This window comes from Gorilla gorilla, chromosome 17 (genome assembly GCF_029281585.2).
Source record: "Gorilla gorilla gorilla isolate KB3781 chromosome 17, NHGRI_mGorGor1-v2.1_pri, whole genome shotgun sequence".
NCBI lineage: Eukaryota > Metazoa > Chordata > Mammalia > Primates > Hominidae > Gorilla > Gorilla gorilla.
In genome coordinates this window covers 52764028-52780971 of record NC_073241.2, presented here as the reverse complement: position 1 = coordinate 52780971, position 16944 = coordinate 52764028, and the positions used below count along the sequence as shown (strand labels likewise).

The 16944-nt window shown below is 45.5% G+C and overlaps 2 protein-coding genes across 8 annotated transcripts in view; one reads left to right on the top strand and one right to left on the bottom strand.

The window, feature by feature from the left end:
* NPC1 (NPC intracellular cholesterol transporter 1) overlaps positions 1-14893 on the top strand; it is a 55666-nt gene extending 40773 nt beyond the window's left edge. For both annotated transcript variants that reach the window (XM_019014086.4, XM_019014085.3), the window contains exons 12-25: positions 1275-1464; positions 1895-2077; positions 2857-2971; positions 4994-5121; positions 5219-5359; positions 5893-5982; positions 6427-6617; positions 6959-7074; positions 7759-7888; positions 9534-9734; positions 10699-10930; positions 11840-11953; positions 12873-13035; positions 14106-14893. In XM_019014086.4, the coding sequence (XP_018869631.2) occupies positions 1275-1464; positions 1895-2077; positions 2857-2971; positions 4994-5121; positions 5219-5359; positions 5893-5982; positions 6427-6617; positions 6959-7074; positions 7759-7888; positions 9534-9734; positions 10699-10930; positions 11840-11953; positions 12873-13035; positions 14106-14188 (2077 nt within the window). In that variant the 3' untranslated portion in view covers positions 14189-14893. The remainder of the gene's footprint in view (positions 1-1274; positions 1465-1894; positions 2078-2856; positions 2972-4993; positions 5122-5218; positions 5360-5892; positions 5983-6426; positions 6618-6958; positions 7075-7758; positions 7889-9533; positions 9735-10698; positions 10931-11839; positions 11954-12872; positions 13036-14105) is intronic.
* Positions 13241-16944, bottom strand: part of RMC1 (regulator of MON1-CCZ1) — a 30245-nt gene continuing 26541 nt past the window's right edge. For 4 of the 6 annotated variants that reach the window (XM_004059241.5, XM_063699125.1, XM_004059240.5 and 1 more), the window contains 5 exons: positions 16678-16755; positions 16259-16363; positions 16094-16162; positions 15779-16004; positions 14609-14767 (listed from right to left, as the gene is read on the bottom strand). In XM_004059241.5, the coding sequence (XP_004059289.1) occupies positions 14688-14767; positions 15779-16004; positions 16094-16162; positions 16259-16363; positions 16678-16755 (558 nt within the window). In that variant the 3' untranslated portion in view covers positions 14609-14687. Of the gene's footprint in view, positions 13509-14608; positions 14768-15778; positions 16005-16093; positions 16163-16258; positions 16364-16677; positions 16756-16944 lie in introns of those variants that run through there. The other 2 variants (XM_063699124.1, XM_019014088.4) reach the window with 2 other exon arrangements.

The following is a 16944-nucleotide window of genomic DNA, read 5'->3' as shown; positions in this document are numbered from 1 at the left end:
GCAGTCCATGAAACTTCCAATTCCTTCGCATCCTTGTCAACACTTTTTATTATCTGACTTTGTGATTCTAGCTGTCTTCATGGGTGTGAAGTGGTATCTCATTGTGGTTTTGATTTAGTAGACTGAATGCATTTCTGTTTTTTTGTTTGTTTGTTTGTTTGTTTTTGTTTTTTTTTTTTGAGACAGAGTCTTGCTGTGTCATCCAGGCTGGAGTGCAGTGGCATGATCTCAGCTCACTGCAGCCTCTGCCTTCCAGGTTCAAGTGATTCTCGTGCCTCAGCCTCCCAAGTAGCTGGGATTACAGACACCTGCCACCACGCCTGGCTAATTTTTGTATTTTTAGTAGAGACGGGCTTTCACTATGTTGGCCAGGCTAGTCTCGAACTCTTGACCTCAGGTGATCTGCCAGCCTCAGCCTCCCAAAGTGCTGGAATTACAGGCATAAGCCACTGAGCCCAGCCCTAAACTTACTTTAATTCAGCATGTATGGAACCTAAGCTGTAATCTGATAGTCTCCAGTGTGGAAGACCCTAATGCAGTGGCTGGGCATGGTGCCTGTCATCCCAGCACTTAGGGATGTGGAGGCAGGAGGAATGCCTTGAGGCCAGGAGTTTGAGACCAGCCTGCACAACATGGCAAAGACCCCATCTCTACAAAAAAATTTTAAAATTAGCCAGGCATGGGGATACGTCTCTGTAGTACCAGCTACTCAAGAGGCTAAGGCAGGAGGATCCCTTAAGCTGAGGAGTTCGAGGCTGCAGCGAGCTGTAATAGTGCCACTGTACCCCAGCCGAGGCAACAGAGCGAGACTCTATTTCAAAACAGGAACAAAAGCAAACAAAGGATCCTAATGCAGGATAAAGGTTAAGAAAACATGGCCTTTGAGCCTGGCACAGTGGCTCACGCCTGTAATCCCAGCACTTTGGGGAGGCTGAGGCAGGTGGATCACTTGAGGTCAGGAGTTTGAGACTAGCCTGGCCAACATGGTGAAACCCTGTCTCTACTAAAAATACCAAAATTAGCCGGGCCTGGTGGCGCACGCCTGGAGTCCCAGCTACTCAGGAGGCTGGGGCAGGAGAAGCACTCAAACCCGGGAGGTGGAGCTTGCAGTGAGCTGAGATTGCGCCATTGCACTTCAGCCTGGGCGACAGAGCGAGAATCCCTCTCAAAACAAAAAAAAAGAAAACGTGGCCTTTGTATCGTGAAAGTTAGGAAGAAGTTTCTTACTTAGCTATCAGTTAAACTAAAAATATAACATTTTGCTTACCTTTTAGGTTTATTAATTTTGTGAAAAACTACAAGAATCCCAATCTGACCATTTCCTTCACTGCTGAACGAAGTATTGAAGATGAACTAAATCGTGAAAGTGACAGTGATGTCTTCACCGTTGTAATTAGCTATGCCATCATGTTTCTATATATTTCCCTAGCCTTGGGGCACATCAAAAGCTGTCGCAGGCTTCTGGTAAGCCAGGGGGGTGTGTATGTTCTAGAGGTTAACAGCAGTGCACAGTGTAACGTCATATTTTTGCCTCTTTATTCTTATTCCATTATGTTTAAAACTGCCATAAATTCCCCCATGTTTTAATTGTATGTAACGTTTCTGTTGCCTACATCTATTTTCTTCATTCCAACTTTTTGGTTTATCTTAAAGTTTATTTCACATAATCCAGTTTTTTCTTATTTGTCCAGTCCATCACCTAAGAATGCAAACTCATAACGTGTGTTGCCCGGGCAGACCTAGAAATGTTTACAAGTCCCCTCTGAAACACAGAATTGTACATTCAACTCTAGGTTTAATACAGCCCTGTAAAGTAAAAAGGAGGACCTTTTAGTAACAAGTGGGACAGACAACCCTGTAACTAACTGGTGATTGTGTCTGTCACCCCTCTCAGGTGGATTCGAAGGTCTCACTAGGCATCGCGGGCATCTTGATCGTGCTGAGCTCGGTGGCTTGCTCCTTGGGTGTCTTCAGCTACATTGGGTTGCCCTTGACCCTCATTGTGATTGAAGTCATCCCGTTCCTGGTGCTGGCTGTTGGAGTGGACAACATCTTCATTCTGGTGCAGGCCTACCAGGTATACTTCCATATTCTCACAGGGCTCAGCATCTGTTCAAGTTTCAGGGTCTGTGAATGGCTCCTGGGCTCCGCATTCGTGAGTGTGGCCTGTGAGGGTGTTTTGTTTCCTTTCCCTGTGTGGCTCATCGGTCGTCTTGACTTGCTGTGGACATCTTAGGACCAAGAATTTCACCCCTCTTTTTGGTTGTTGAAATAGTAGATATAAAGTAAGAATTGTGTTTTAAATTGTATCTTTAAATAGTGTCTTTTAATAGTATCTTTTCATTTTAAATAGTATCATGTGTACAAGAAGGGCTAACACACTTTTGGAAAAGATTTTGGGTACGACTGCTGTTAAAATGATGTTCAGCATAGTATAGAATGTTAGATTCATTTTGCCCAAAGGTGCCACTAAAAAGGCAAAAGATCAACACGTGTCCCGCTGCTGTAGAAGGTGGTCTCGGTCGTCCTGTAGACCCAACCTGGGTGGAGACTCAGTGCACGTGAGAGTGATGGTCACTGGTCCAGTCCCCTGCCGCCTGTGTTCCGAGTGTTTTCCTGATAATGTGGCTGGCTCAGCTTTCCCTTTAGTTTCTCACTTGGTACCTAGCTCCGTAGTGCAGAAATACTCTGAGAACATTGGAGTCCCCCACCGAAGTTTATATGCTTAGAAGACACTGCTAATCGTCTACTAATCATTTATTTTTACCCTTGAGTTAACACAAGGCAGCAAGAAATGGCGTCGTTATTGAGAAATTTTAATGTCGCATAATTTTTTTTTTTTTTTTTTTTTTTAAGAGAGATGAACGTCTTCAAGGGGAAACCCTGGATCAGCAGCTGGGCAGGGTCCTAGGAGAAGTGGCTCCCAGTATGTTCCTGTCATCCTTTTCTGAGGCTGTAGCATTTTTCTTAGGTAATTATGCTTTCAATCCTACCAGTCCTGTAGTCTGCTGAGCCTGGAGAAAGAAGGAGCTAGCTACCTGAACATGTCCCTTTGTGTTGCTTCCTTTTTTTTTTTTTTCTTTTTTTTTTTTTTCTCTGAGACGGAGTCTCACTCTGCCACCCAGGCTGGAGTGCAGTGGTGCAATCTCGGCTCACTGCAGCCTCCACCTCCCGGGTTCAAGCGATTTTCCTGCCTCAGCCTCCCAAATAGCTGGGATTAAAGGCACGTACCACCACGCCCAGTTAATTTTTTGCATTTTTAATAGAGATGGGGTTTCACCATGTTGGCCAGGCTGGTCTCGAACTCCTGACCTCAGGTGATGTACCTGCCTCGGCCTCCCAAAGTGCTGAGATTACAGGCGTGAGCCCCCGCGCCCAGCCCGTGTTGTCTCCTTTTTTTAAGCTTTGTTCTGCACTGGGAAAGTATCACTGGACCACAGAAAAATTGGCAGCAGTAACTTAGGTGTGATTTTGCAAGTGGCTTCCTTCTCATTTAACTGTCAGGACAGCATTGATGTTGGGGTTCAGGGTGAAAGAGACCTAGAGTTCGTCTTGCCACTTTCCCCTTTTGGTAGCCACTGAGAATGTTGATAGTTGAAAATGGCATCCTTGAGTAGCCACTGAATCCTTCTCCACATGACACTCTAAGCAGCAGCTCCCAAATCCACAGGCACTCGCTTACAAGATGTTTGCCGTTGTTTTCAAAGGCAGTCTTTCTCTTCTGTGCACACAACTCATTGGGGAAGCAGCCTTGTTAATGACCAGAAGCTCTTGACTCACCACATTACAAGGAGCCAGAATAAGCTGGAACAAAGTCAGCACTTCTGTGTTTCTTTCACATAGAGAATCATCAAATAGACCCACTAGTGGGGCTGTCTGCCCCATGTCTGAAGTGTAGTAAGAGCAAAGTGACTCTGTCCACTATAGGGGAGGCTGGACTGGAATCACTCAGTCCAAAGAAGACCATCCACGGGCCACAAACTGCAGTGCCTACGTGGCTGCGAGGTCAGCTTAATCAGGGCCATTGTAAGGTCATTGTAGGTGGTAGTCTTTCACCACAGATACACTGCTAGCTTGTTATTCTTCATCTCCACAAAGCCATGTGCTTTTGAAACCTGTAGCCCTGTAGTTCCTTTTGACAAACACAGGTGCAGGAAAAAAAAAAAAGAAAAAACTTTCTTTTTTTCACTACTATTATAAGAAAACCAGTGCAAGTGTGATGATAATAGCAGCAGAGACTGTGCCTCAAGGTTGGAGTGACCTTGGGACAGTAGGAGTGAGTAGGGATTGTGGCACCCCAAGTGCACGTGTCCTATCTAAAAAGACAGTTATGTGTGGCCAACCCAGTGCTACAAGGTCTGTGTTGTTGTTGTTGTTTTTCTTCGAACCAAAGCTGTGAATCTAGATTTTTGTGTAAAATGCCATTGTTAAATATTGGCAACTTATTAAAAAAAAAAAAGTTTTTTAATCTTAAGATGGGTTGATACAGTGTGGGCTAAACAGGAACCATCTGATTCATGGGCTGCCAGTTTGCAGTTTCCAAGTCTTACCCTCATGCCTTTGATCCTCACTCGATTGTCGATTACCTCTTAACTAAACTGGGAGGCTAGTAGTGTTGATGTAATAAATGGAAAATACTGTCCATTTCTTACAGTGAAGCATAGAAAGTACTATAAGAAATGGCCTGTATTAGTGGTTCTCAAATTTTAATGTGTGTGAATTTGCTGTGAACCTGAGTATAGTAGAATTGGGGTTGAATTCCTGTCATAACTAGGATGGGGCTTCCCAAATGGTCTGGTGCTGAGTGCGCTTTGAAAAGCACTGGCTTATCACCTCCTGTCCCACTTCTGGTGTAATGTCCAGCCGCAGCATGCCTTCTCATGCATTTGGCCTGTGCTGGCTCCTTGTATCTGTACATGCACATGAACATAAGACCTGCAGAGAGCCCCCGGCTGTAAACAGAAGTGACACAGAGCCCTTCTCTCCCCGGCAGGAGCATTGTCCGTGATGCCAGCTGTGCACACGTTCTCTCTCTTTGCGGGATTGGCAGTCTTCATTGACTTTCTTCTGCAGATTACCTGTTTCGTGAGTCTCTTGGGGTTAGACATTAAACGTCAAGAGGTAAGTTGGTGCCAGGATTATAGTCTATTTAATTTGAGTCTAGAATCTAGAGGAAGCAGCTAGCGGGTATAACCTTTGTTTCCCTCTGTCCCCTCAGAAAAATCGGCTAGACATCTTTTGCTGTGTCAGAGGTGCTGAAGATGGAACAAGCGTCCAGGCCTCAGAGAGCTGTTTGTTTCGCTTCTTCAAAAACTCCTATTCTCCACTTCTGCTAAAGGACTGGATGAGACCAATTGTGGTATGCGCTTATCTGTGGTTTTTCTCTTTCCTCTCACTGAAACAGATTATCACACGCCTTCTAAGAAGCCAGACAGCCTGGGAAGGAGATTCTTAAATCTGTTAAAATGTATCTAAAAAAAAAAAAGCAAAAGCAAATATGGAACAGTAGATAAAATGTTTTTCCCGTGAACTTTTATCAGTCCATATAAACAAGAGTTTTAAGTTTTTTATTTTGAAATAGTTTCAGATTCACAGAAAGTTGCAAAGAAACTTTTATTTTTCCTCTTAATAATGAGGAAATAGAAGCCAAGAGAGGTGAAGTGATTTGCCCCAAGTCACTCAGCCCATAAGTGGCAGAGTCAGGATTTGCACCCAGGAATTTGGACTCCTGGTGCTGTGGTCTCACCCACTGCCCTGTACTCCCTATTAGCCTGTCATTTAAGCTTTTCCATTTTAAAAAATCCTGCTTTTTGTGTGTGCTTAAGATTTTATTTCTGATCGTAAGCTTATTTACTAAGCAGTCTCTGTCTTATGATTCATTTGTTGTTCCAGATAGCAATATTTGTGGGTGTTCTGTCATTCAGCATCGCAGTCCTGAACAAAGTAGATATTGGATTGGATCAGTCTCTTTCGATGCCAGATGTAAGATGACTTCCTTTTGTTTTTTTTTTTAACTTCTTTAGCTGATGATGAATACATTTTTCAAAACATGCACGTGGGTGTTTCAAGCAAGTGCCTGCTTCTAACTGTGAATGGTGACAGGGTTTCCAGGGTTAGGAGAACTGTCCCAGTGCACTGCTGGTGTGGGCTGTCTGGCATTCTGACTGAGCCCCTCTGGGCACAGCTGCAGAACATGAACAACCAGTCTTATGAGGTTACTTTATGAGATGCTCTCCTGATTGTGGGGCTAGCAGGAGGAGCACCCTGCGGCCCTGGGGGGAAGACTGGCAGTGTTAGGAATCATGAGTCCAGCTGGAGGCATCTCAGCCAGGAACCTCCTGGCACCCTCTTATTCTCCGTGATCCTCGCCTTGCTTAGTTACTATCAGAGTGTTCACTCTCTCCTATTCTTTTATCTTTCTTTCAGGACTCCTACGTGGTGGATTATTTCAAATCCATCAGTCAGTACCTGCATGCGGGTCCGCCTGTGTACTTTGTCCTGGAGGAAGGGCACGACTACACTTCTTCCAAGGGGCAGAACATGGTGTGCGGCGGCATGGGCTGCAACAATGATTCCCTGGTGCAGCAGATATTTAACGCGGCGCAGCTGGACAACTAGTCAGTACCACCTTGTCTTGTACTTCAGAAGCAGCGGAGGAGGCTCTCAGCCAGGCAGTCAGCTCAGGCCTGAAATGTCTCACTGAAAATAGACTTTCTTGGAAAAGTTGTTTTTATGCAAAATGTATGTTAAATCTGGCTTTACCTTAACAAAACCTTTGAAAGGACTAATTTACCACCTAATACTTTGAAGGCTTTTTTCATTAAGTGCTCATGTAGTTTTTCTTTTGACTGTTAGCAGTATAAAATGTAGAAAAGGAAGTTAGGTTTTAAGAAAAAGTACTGAAACTAAAGACTTCCTCCCTGTGGAGCAGGTCAGTAACCCTGTCTGTCCTCTCTAGTACCCGAATAGGCTTCGCCCCCTCGTCCTGGATCGACGATTATTTCGACTGGGTGAAGCCACAGTCATCTTGCTGTCGAGTGGACAGTATCACTGACCAGTTCTGCAATGCTTCAGGTACTTTCTCCTTTACCAAATCTTTCCCGTTTTGCTGAAAAATTTTCAAATTATCATTTAAAAATCACTTGCATCGTGCCTCAGTTTATACCTATTTGTATATCAAAGCTGGGTCTCCCTGTGTCATCATTCCTTTCCTCAGTCATTCATTCTGAAATTGTCATGTTGGTCCTGGCTCAGACAGCCACCCTCTGGGCTGCAGGCTGAACAAGGTCCACATGTTCGGAGTGTGGTTTCCAGATAAGGTTTCTCATCCTGTTCTAACTCCAGCGATTGCCTCTCAGGATTGGTATCTGGCCTTAGCTTCTCAGAGGAGGGCTTTTCTTTATCACTTTACCCTGTGGTTTTGTAGGAGCATCGAGGTTGCCCTGGAATTTTCTTAATAAAAACATAGAAGCCCCGGGCTCTGACCAGTCAAGGCCATACTTGAAGGAGGAGATCTACTTCAGGGCAGAAAATGATGCATAGTATGCCTAAGATGAAAATGGTATTTCAGATTCATTGAACTATGAAAGTGACATGTGGCTGAAGCTTTTAGATAAGGGGAAAGATTATCCCTCACTAGTAAGGAAAGTAATCGATAGAGAAGAAAGTAAATGCCCCTCACTGTCAGTACCTTTAAATGTTTTACAAAAAATCTGGAGACCTATTCTTCTAACAGTCCTCCCTGCATGTCTCCGCCAGTGGTCGACCCTGCCTGCGTCCGCTGCAGGCCTCTGACTCCGGAAGGCAAACAGAGGCCTCAGGGGGGAGACTTCATGAGATTCCTGCCCATGTTCCTTTCGGATAACCCTAACCCGAAGTGTGGCAAAGGGTAAGTGCTGCTGCCATTGCAGATAAGCATCCACTGCAACTTTAATTTGCAGTAGAAAACTAGGAGAGGACTGGGCTAAGACAGTTGCATGGGAACGTCTCTTCTCCGCCCCACCCTGTCCTGGTCCTTTGGTGGAAGCAGGAAAACCGAAAACACCTTTTTAAGAAAATGCCTTATAGTGTTCAACTGATTCTGTCTTAGCGTGGGCATTCACATCTCATGCTCTCTCTGTGTCCTGGCCCCCCTGGGCATGAGAATGAACGCAGATTCCTGTGCACATTCCGAGCGGGGCTGAGGGAGAGGACGGCCTGCTGGTAATCCAGGCCTGAAGGAACTCGGCCTGTTCACTTGTACTGATGGCAGCTGGGGCGTGATCTTAGCTTTAGTAACATTATCCCACATTAAGGTTGCGATTCTTTTAGCCTCGTCATGCTCCTTGCCAGCCCATCCATGTCTCACTCCCCCATCCAGCCAGGCAGCCAGTTACCCACGGAAGCCAGATATATGGCCCAAAAATAGTGATGATGACCAGAAGTCTCTGGCCTTGATTTGGAAGCTTTGGGAGGTGGAAGATGAGTATCCCCATGTATGTTAGGTAAACCCTGAAATTAGGTTTTTCATAAGAACATACATCTGACCAGAGTCATATCAGTGAATCATTTATATCATGCATGTGCTTTGAGACCTATTCTAGGTATCATGGGATGACTCCCCCTAAAAGTTAAGTAGAAATGAATCTTGCAGCTTGATTTACTCACTGACTGGATGCTTTGGCCTACGTAAAATAAGTTGAAGTAGATTCAGTTTTTCTGAAGGCAGTAGCCACCGTTCCTGGGGAGCCTCCAGGGTGCCAGCATCATGCCAGGCGCTCCCTGACATTATTCCATTTCTCATCACGCAGCCTATGAGTAGGTGGTGATATACCCATTCACAGAAGAGGAGACGGGCTCAGAGGAGGTCATTTTGCTCGGGGTTACATGACCAGTAAGTGGCAGGGCTGAGGTTGTTCCCAGGGCCCTTGCCCTTTCCTGCTTCCTGTTACACAACAGGACTGAGTTAAACCCTGTACATTTGATTATACATGAAACCAGGTGGAGAAACAGCAGCTATGTACCAAAGAACCCAGAGCAATCGAGAAAAGCCCATCTGGCCAGGCGAAGTGGCTCACACCTGTAATCCCAGTACTTCGGGAGGCCGAGGTGGGCGGATCACCTGAGATCACCTCAGGAGTTCAAGACTAGCCTGGCCAACATGGCAAAACCCTGTCTCTACTAAAAAAATACAAAAGTTAGTTGAGCGTGGTGGCAGGTGCCTGTAATCCCAGCTATTCGGGAGGCTGAGGCAGGGAGAATTGCTTGAACCCAGGAGGTGGAGGTTGCAGTGAGCCGAGATCACGCCACTGCACTCCAGCCTGGGCTACAGAGCAAGACTCTGTCTCAAAATTAAAAAAAAAAAGCCAGTCTGGGAGAGAACAAGCTAAAGCTTTGGTGTTCCCTTATCTGGGGGCCTTCTTCATCCCTGAAATGTACAGCTGGGTCTGACCTCTGAGCCCAGGGTCAGGTGATTTTGCTTAGCCTCAAGTGCTCAGATTCTGCTGATATTTTGCAAGACCTGGACTCTCTGACACCCAGGATTCTTTCCTCAGGGGACATGCTGCCTATAGTTCTGCAGTTAACATCCTTGGCAATGGCACCAGGGTCGGAGCCACGTACTTCATGACCTACCACACTGTGCTGCAGACCTCTGCTGACTTTATTGACGCTCTGAAGAAAGCCCGACTTATAGCCAGTAATGTCACCGAAACCATGGGCATTAACGGCAGTGCCTACAGAGTATTTCCTTACAGGTAAAGCCTGCCCTTTTTCAATGGGGTTTACCCAGCAAAGGGCCTACACTGGGTGGGAGTGGGGAGGGTTCCCTTGGCAAGATGCTGATTTTCAGGTTGGGTTCTGGCCCCTGCTCCATTCTGAGCACAGGGCAGTATATCAAAGGAAATGGGTGCTGGGCAAAGGAGTTCAGAATCTAAAGTCTCTATGAAGGCCTGAGGGCTAGAGACGCAAAACTTGATCTCTGCACCACTGCACAGCTGCAAGAGACACACACTGGAAAATGGCTTAAGGCAGGGGGCGCTTGGAGAGCAGGTGGCTCAGAGCAGGGCTCGGCCCACATTCTTGGCCAACAATGGACCAGAATCCCTAACTGCTGGTTATTTGGGATGCTGCCTGTATGTAGACTTTTTATATTGTTAGGGGTTTTTTTTCCCAGCAAGAAAAGTATTATGTATGAAATACTGAATTTAGAAACTGTAGAAAGGTAGGAGAAACAAGTGATTTATTTTTCCTGCCTCCCCATGATCTCGCTTAAAGCAGGAAGGCCTGGATTTATTTGGAAGAAGTTAAGAGCCGGTTAGCTCTGCCAGAAAATAAATGAAAGCATGTTTTCCTCAGGCCTTGCGCGGACCCCGCTGAGCCTGAGGTAGTGTCTCAGGATAGATCAGGATTTTTTGTTTTTTTTCAGAATGATGTGGAATGCTCTTTGTAAATGTCTATAAAATAGCATAGATTGGGCTTATAAACAGAAACTTTATCAAAAATATACATTTTGCATCACTGCTGGGCCCTTCTCTGGGTGGTCAGTGGCCATGAGAGGTCAAGTGAGTTGCTTTCGGTGAGTCTTGTAGACAGCCAGCAAGGTTTTCTGCAAGGGATGTTTCCCAAAGGAGTCTGACCACTTGGCAGTGGTGACAGGATGAACACGCAGTGTTCGGGAGTGAGAGCGAGCTTTAACGAGGCCTCCCCTCTCCTCTCCAGTGTGTTTTATGTCTTCTACGAACAGTACCTGACCATCATTGACGACACTATCTTCAACCTCGGTGTGTCCCTGGGCGCGATATTTCTGGTGACCATGGTCCTCCTGGGCTGTGAGCTCTGGTCTGCAGTCATCATGTGCACCACCATCGCCATGGTCTTGGTCAACATGTTTGGAGTTATGTGGCTCTGGGGCATCAGTCTGAACGCTGTATCCTTGGTCAACCTGGTGATGGTGAGTCCTCATCCAGTCTCAGTTTGTCCCTAGCTCCTGTTTCACTTAGGGGAATTGGCTGTCTCAGATTCCATGTAAACCCTAAAGATGGAGTAAGATACCAAGTCTGGCGCTTGCTCTTGGCACACATGGAGAGGCAGGATGAGTGCTGGAGGAGTGCCGGATGGTGGTGGGACAGGGCATAGAGGGAGCGAGCATTGAGTTGGACATCTGGGAGCACAGGCACATTACAGGGAATTTCTGTTCAATTTTTTCTCTTGTCCCATTCCTTGCGGCTATACTAGTATACCTGATGGTGCCTCTGACCATGGAAATGTGATTTCCTGGCCTAGTTCTGGGCTAGTCTGCCTGTAATTTGTTATTCTTTAGAGATTGCACAAGCCTGTAGCCTAATGACAGCAGGATGTTCACTTTTTACTTAGAAAATTGCACCCCGCCCCAGGAGCTCTCTGACCAGTGCCTTTTGCCTCCTATGTGGTTATCAGGTACTTTTAATCATTAAAGATGAGAGCACTCGAGAAGATATTCATGGAAAATACAACAGTGTATCCGTACTCTCAGATATGAGCCCTGCTTCAGATAGGGGAGCACTGAGGTCCAAGAAAAGAAGTTGTGACAATGCGCCAGCTCGGTGCGGGTGGGGTGACCTTAAGGGGTTCCAGCAATTTCTCCTGGTCAACACAAACGTGCCACAGAAAACCAGGCTTTTGGCTGTGTGTTGAGAGGGCCCCAAAAAGTTCCTGGTACAGTACAGATTGGTGTGATGGAGGCCTTGTAAGTCCAATGGGATGCTTGGCCTCCTCTAGCACCCAGGGTGCCCTGGTAATTAGCACCCATCCTCAGAACGGGGTGGCTGCCTAGGGTCTTCAACAGGAAGAGAGCCATCCTAAAGGAAGTGCTTTATTTCAGAGCTGTGGCATCTCCGTGGAGTTCTGCAGCCACATAACCAGAGCGTTCACGGTGAGCACGAAAGGCAGCCGCGTGGAGCGCGCGGAAGAGGCACTCGCCCACATGGGCAGCTCCGTGAGTACCCTGAGCAGGGCCACGCCGGCAGAGTTGCACCACAAAGCATCCTCCTCAGTGACTAAAGAGTCTGGATCCTGTACTTACAAAGCAGCTCCTAAGGATTGCAAGCTTTCAGGCAATTCATGAATTAGCTGCCACATCGTGGACAGAACAGATGTTCTGTGGAACTGTACCTGTTGGTACGGCTCCTTTTTAGGTGGCAGTGTGCTGAAGCAGGAAAATAACAGACAAGTTAAACATGAGAGAGCTGGCAGTCTTTCCCATTTAAAATGCAGGGGAGCCCGGGCCAGAACCCAGCGTGTGATGTGCGGTTGGTGCCTGGAGAGTCATCTTGGTTCAACTCTACACCCTGGCTTAGCCTATCTCTTTACCACTGTAGAAAATACCTGGTAAAGAGTAAAAACTAAAACTTTGTTTCGTAACACTTTTAAATATTTAAGTTTTCACCTGAGAATATAAAGAAAGATAATCAATTTGGAGACACGATGCAGAATACACAGCTTTTACCTTGGTCATACCTCTCCCCCAGGATCATAAGGCAGCAAATAAAATAGTGTTAGGTAGTAGATGATGCTACCTGGGTTCAGTTCCCATTGCTTTGAACTTTGAATATTAAGAAATCCCCATAAGGGCTGGCCACGGTGGCTCATGCCTGTAACCCCAGCACTTTGGGAGGCCAAGGCTGGCAGACCACTTGTGGCCAGGGGCTCGAGACCATGGCCAACATGGTGAAACCCCATCTCTACTAAAAACACAAAAATTAGCCAGGCGTGGTGGCGTGCACCTGTAATCCCAGCTACTCAGGAGGCTGGGGCAGGAGAATCACTTGAACCTGGGAGAAATCCTTGTAAGGAAGTGTTTTTGTTCAATTACAGGTTGGTAAAAGTGGTTTCTAACACAGTATCTCTTCTTTTAGGTGTTCAGTGGAATCACACTTACAAAATTTGGAGGGATTGTGGTGTTGGCTTTTGCCAAATCTCAAATTTTCCAGATATTCTACTTCAGGATGTATTTGGCCATGGTCTTACTGGGAGCCACTCACGGATTAATATTTCTCCCCGTCTTACTCAGTTACATAGGTAAGAGTTCTCATCTTAAAAGGGTGGCACAATAGAAGGACATTACTGAAAGGGAATTCTATCCTGAGGCATTCTTTTCAAGTATTTGAACTCATACTAATGGTCATTTGATAATGATAAATGATACTGAGTAAAAAAATTTCTTCTAAAAGAAAAAACCCATCCAGGGGCTTCATGATGGTGCAGACTACTTTATTAGGAAGTTGTTGATGTTTTTTCTGGAGGCCTGATCTGTCTGCTTCGCAAAGGCCTGGAGCCAGTCCTTGAATGGATCTGAGTGTCAGCGGGCAGGGCAGCTCCTCCCTGCCACTGAGATGAAGGAGTCCGTCATCTGGCAGCCAGCTCTCACACCAGCAGTGCTGCAGAACAGCTTTTTATGTCCCTTATGGATTTCCCGTTTCTTAGCAAAGTGCTTGCTGCCTCTCTTCATCTCGAGACTGTCCTTGATCCTTTTACTTCTATGGCCACTTCACCTTGCACAAAAATGACCCACGGTTGAAAGAACAGTACTGATTTGCTTCATTTATAGCTTTGTCACTAAATTGAAGCACTGAAGATTAAGAAAATGAGGGGCTTTTTATCATCTCCGGGGGATAGAAAGTAGTTCTATTACAATCTAATATACTAGTTCCTTTTAAGAAAAAAAAAAAAAAAAAAGAGATGAGCACTTTGGAAGACTGAGCCAGGAGAATCGTTTGAGACCAGCCTAGGCAACATAGTGAGGCCTCCATCTCTACAAAAATAAAATTAGCCAGGTGAAGTGGTGTGCGTCTGCAGTCCCACCTACTTGTTAGGCTGAGGCAGCAAGCTTGCTTGAGCCCAGAAGGGTGGGCTTAGGATGCAGTGAGTCGTGTTCATACCACTGCACTCCAGCCTGAGGAAGAAAGCAAAGAGCCCATCTCCAAAAGAGAGGGAGAGAGATGTAGTCTCACTCTGTTGTCCAGGCTGGTCTCAAGCAATTCTCCTGCCTCAGTCTTCCAAAGTGGGATTACAGGCATGAGCCACTATGCCCAGCCAACTAGCTCCCTTTCTCCTGCAGAAATAAGAAAAAGTCTTTCTCTCTCTCATAGGGCCATCAGTAAATAAAGCCAAAAGTTGTGCCACTGAAGAGCGATACAAAGGAACAGAGCGCGAACGGCTTCTAAATTTCTAGCCCTCTCGCAGGGCATCCTGACTGAACTGTGTCTAAGGGTCGGTTGGTTTACCACTGGACGGGTGCTGCATCGGCAAGGCCAAGTTGAACACCGGATGGTGGCAACCATCGGCTGTTTGGCAGCAGCTTTGAACGTAGCGCCTGTGAACTCAGGAATGCACAGTTGACTTGGGAAGCAGTATTACTAGATCTGGAGGCAACCACAGGACACTAAACTTCTCCCAGCTTCTTCAGGAAAGAAACCTCATTCTTTGGCAAGCAGGAGGTGACACTAGATGGCTGTGAATGTGATCCGCTCACTGACACTCTGTAAAGGCCAATCAATGCACTGTCTCGTCTCTCCTTTTAGGAGTAAGCCATCCCACAAGTTCTATACCATATTTTTAGTGACATTTGAGGTTGTAGATACACTTTATAACATTTTATAGTTTAAAGAGCTTTATTAATGCAATAAATTAACTTTGTACACATTTTTATATAAAAAAAACAGCAAGTGATTTCAGAATGTTGTAGGCCTCATTAGAGCTTGGTCTCCAAAAATCTGTTTGAAAAAAGCAACATGTTCTTCACAGTGTTCCCCTAGAAAGGAAGGGATTTAATTGCCAGTTAGATGTGGCATGAAATGAGGGACAAAGAAAGCATCTCGTAGGTGTGTCTACTGGGTTTTAACTTATTTTTCTTTAATAAAATACATTGTTTTCCTAAGTTTTGGGGTTACCCTATCTGCTTTGAGAGACAAATAGAAAAGCTAAATGGAAGAGATTCTATCTAACCTGTCCTTATGGTAACTAAATGCCGTCTTACATTGAGCTAGAAATAGACCTAGAAGTTTCATTAGACAGCCCTGATCCTTCCCTATCCTAAAAATGATGTCTTAGGTTATATAACTATTTGGAGATGAGAATGATCAACCAGGGCCAGGTGCGGTGGCTCACACCTGTAATCCCAGCACTTTGGGAGGCTGAGGCAGGCGGATCATGAGGTCAGGAGTTTGAGACCAGCCTGGACAATATAGTAAAACCCCATCTCTACTAAAAATACAAAAATCAGCCAGGTGTGGTGGCACGCACCTGTAGTCCCAGCTACTCAGGAGGCTGAGGCAGAAGAATCGCTTGAACCCAGCGGAGGTTGCAGTGAACCGAGATCACACCACTGCACTCCAGCCTGGGCAACGGAGCGAGACTCTGTCTTAAAAAAAAATGAGAATGATCAACCAATGTATACTTCATAAAACTGAAACCTTAATAAGCCCCAGACCCTTTAAAACCCTTAGCCACCATTTGCCGTCTTATTCCTGGCTTTAAGAGATATTCCAAGATCTGCTATAAGAGATGGGCTGTGCCTGATCTGGGTCCTAAATGTGTCTTGACTCAAAACACACCTCCTCGGTGAGTTCCAGAGCATAATTCAGATTCTGTCAGTATACCGAATTCACTCTACTACAAATAATGGGCCAAGGGCTAGGTGGGCTGTTATCAAATTGTGTTGTTTACAAAAATGCTAACCCAGGGTCCTCGCCCACCAGCTGCCAGTGCCCTCTGCTACTCTTTGAGGCTATGGTTACCCCAAGTCTTTTCATTGCATTCTCACCTGGTGTGAAATTGGGGCTCCCTCGCAAACGCTGGTTTCGCTGTTCAAAAAACCGGAATATTGTATAGAAAAGCATGTTGTCTTCAGTCTGCTTTGCAGCATCTAAAAATTTTCGTGCAGAAATGTTGTCATGGCCACCAATGCCCCGGATAAACCTTAAGGCAGCTAACACTTGGTGTTTGGAAAGGAGAACTTCTACTATTTCATCATTTGCTGTTGAAAGTCGCTAGCAATAAGGGAGAGAAGTCCAGGTCAGTGCAAACAACAGGAACAGAGTTAGTTTCCATAGTCTAAAACCTCACACATCAGAGTTACCTTCAGCATGTCCAGAGATAGCTGATGAGCAGGAGGATAGAAACTCTCTAGGGATAACAGCAGACAAGCCTGAAAGACATTTTTAGACCCACTTCAGTTGGAAAGATAACGGTTAAAATTTTCCATTTTTAACCACAATGGAAGTAAAAATCTGGCAATGCATACCAAAGGTTTGGAGTCGCTGAGGACGTGGTACTGCAGGAACTGATGCAGCATATAAAAGAGGTTGTGCTGGACAAGTGTTTTGATAACAAGTTCATGTAGGTAATGCTGAGGACAAAAGTAAAAAGTGAAAGAACACTTCCAAATCATTCAGCTACAACAGACTAGAGGCTCCCCAAGGACTGGCTATTCTAACCAACACGGTAAAAGTCTGTCATTACAAGAAGTGGTTTCGTCATGCAGGTAAAGACCCCAACTTGACATTACACTTCCCATTCCAACTAATAATGTCAGGAGTCACTCAGCATTCTGAGTCGGGGAGGCAGACCTGTCTTAGCATATGAGTCATCTTCTAAGACAGTGACTGTGGTTTTTTTTAAATTCCTGCTGTTTTAACTTGGGACCAGATGATTTGAAGGTACCTGTACTGCAATCTGAAACTGGTTAAGAGAACGAATGTATTCCATCAGCACGGCTATCACAAATTTATGAGGCATCTCCTAGGGAGAAAAAAATGTGGTCTTATAAATACCAACGAGGTGCAAAAGGGGCTGCATATAACTCTATCCAACCCCCACCTTGTTTCCATCTTAAAATGGCCCAGTGTTCATCTTTCACTGGTTTTGCACAAATCGCTCCAGAACCACCCGTCAACAATTATGCTTTAGGCCTCAGCATTAGAAGCCAAA